This window comes from Pteropus vampyrus, unplaced genomic scaffold (genome assembly GCF_000151845.1).
Source record: "Pteropus vampyrus isolate Shadow unplaced genomic scaffold, Pvam_2.0 Scaffold245, whole genome shotgun sequence".
Classification (NCBI taxonomy): domain Eukaryota; kingdom Metazoa; phylum Chordata; class Mammalia; order Chiroptera; family Pteropodidae; genus Pteropus; species Pteropus vampyrus.
Window position 1 is genome coordinate 315,218 of NW_011889026.1, and position 2,233 is coordinate 317,450.

Here is a 2,233-nt window from a genome sequence, read left to right on the forward strand (position 1 = left end):
CCCCCCACTCTTGGCGGGATGGGACGACCCCCAACCTCTGCCGACAAGCCCACGCTCGTGGGCACCGGAGCGCTACACGGCTGTCGCAAGCACGCCTTCGGTGTGACAAACACGCGCTAGAATGCAAGGTTAAAAAAGCCCACGGCGAGATTCAGATTCTATATTCAGTTACATGAGATCGGAGGAAAACACCCGAGTGTTTACGGTGGTGTCCTCGGGCGGCAGAACGACCGTGGATATTTTTAAACGTTTTCTACTTTTCTGGGTTCTTAAACTTTCTCAGATGGGTACGTGTGCATTATTTTTAAAAGGGAAAAGCAGATAAGGAACTAAAAGCATATCGCGTCCTCCTAGAAACAGCTTCTGACAACTTGTCTTCTGTCTCCGACTCCCTCTGAGGGATCTTGCGGCCTTTCAAGCGGCCACCCTGTGCCACTCTGGGAGGACGGAAGGGCCTCCGGGTTGGAGGGTGGCCCAAGAGAGAGGCTTGGAGGGCGGGGCGGGGCTGGGGGACTCACCCAGGACCAGCGTGGGCCAGCTGGAGATACGGGCCTTCAGGCCTTGGTAGAAGATCTGGTGTAGAAACATGATGGTCTCACTGAAAAAGAAAGCACGGAGGTCCGGGGGGCTGAGGCCCAGGAGAGGGGGAGACGGCCCCGCGGGACCCCAGCAGCAAGGCCCTGTCCTGTCCTCCACGGAGACCCTGCGACAGAGCTCCGTCGGGGGTCCGGCGGAGGGGCGCTAGCTGCTGGAACGGCGTGTGGGGGACATCGTAAGCTACAACTGGCAAACGTGGAGCCGGGGAAGCCTCCATTTTTAGGCAGAAGCCGTGAGGGTCTCGCCTGGAACCCCACCACGCAGAAACCGCGTACTCAGCCATCTACCAAGACCAAAAATGATCTCGTGTCGATGGCATTTGCTTGGGAGAGAACCCTTGTGGGCGCGTCGGGTGGACCTGTGCCCTGCGTTTTGGCCGTTCGAGTCTCACGTCCCTTCGCCATTTGGTTCTCTGGCTAATTTTAGATCCACTCTCTCTTCGGCGGACGATCTGGCACGCACGCGATCGCAGACATTTCCGCCCGGCCGTTTGCCCCTCGACTGTGTGTTCGGTGTGTTTTGGACGCCGTCCCGTCGTGCGAGCGACAGTTTCCTTTCGGCCTCGAGCAGCACACCTGTCCCCACCCCCGGATCACACCTGGGTTTTACTATTTCGACTTTACATGTAAATACTCAACTACGGTTTTCTCCGGAGTAAGATGTGAGTAAGGGGTGGAAATGTGATCCTTCCTCGGTTCGGTTTGCCGACTTCCCCGTTCCCTGCATCGACTGTGCCAGCTGCTTCTCTGCTAGGCCGCCGTGTTGCTGTTACTGAATTCTGACGTCCTTCGGTCTGTTTCCGGGCTATTTTCCGATCTATTTCATTAATTTCAAGATATTCATAAACCTTTACATTTTAATTACAGGTAGGGAGCCTTTCATTGTTCTTTTCAGGACGTTATTATCCACTCTGATGTATTTATTCCTTCGGCCGAATGTTAGAATCATTGTGCGAGGCTTGCACTTTGTTTGAAATCGTAGGACATCTATAGCGTATTTTGCACGAGAATGACATCTTTCTGACAGAATCTTCCCGTCGGGATGCGGACCCACCTCCTGTTTTCGTATAGCCTGCGAGCTTCGAAGGATTGTTACATTTTTAAACGGTTGAAAGAAAATCGAAGGACTATGCCGTGCCACGTGAGAATCCCGTGACGTGCGCGTTTTGGTGTCTGTAAGCGGAGCTGCCTCGGAACACAGCCGACCCCCTGGTTTACGCGTGGTCCGGCTGTTCAGTCTTGACGTGACCCGTCTGGCTCTAAACTATTTGCCACCTGGCCTTTTGCAGTTTGCCGGCCCCTCAGCTGTGTGCATGGGGGTGCAGGGGGTGCAGCGGGTACAGCTGTGCCCTACGGCCGGCCCCGTTCCCACCCTCAGCACGCTGTGGTCCAGCGGGGGACACAGACACTGACGATCGTCATTTTAGCGGATGAGTGCTACGAAAAGGCCAACCAGGGGACCTAACAACCAGGGCACGTAAGCCAATGGCGGCAAGTGGCACGGGAGGTAGTCAGGGACACGACATCCAGGGGAAGATGTGCACAGCGAGTATTTGGATGTCACGATGAGAGCCAGGTGGGCCAGTGCCCCAGGGAGAGGCGGTGCCCTCTGCAGGGCCCGCGGGAAGTGCCCATCC

General features: G+C 55.9%; 1 protein-coding gene across 1 annotated transcript in view; it reads right to left on the minus strand.

Annotated features, from left to right (window-relative positions):
• Positions 1 to 2,233, minus strand: part of RASGRF1 (Ras protein specific guanine nucleotide releasing factor 1) — a 57,062-nt gene that overhangs the window by 30,241 nt on the left and 24,588 nt on the right. Inside the window, exon 5 of the mRNA XM_011374407.2 lies at positions 526 to 598. Within this exon, the coding sequence (XP_011372709.1) occupies positions 526 to 598 (73 nt within the window). The remainder of the gene's footprint in view (positions 1 to 525; positions 599 to 2,233) is intronic.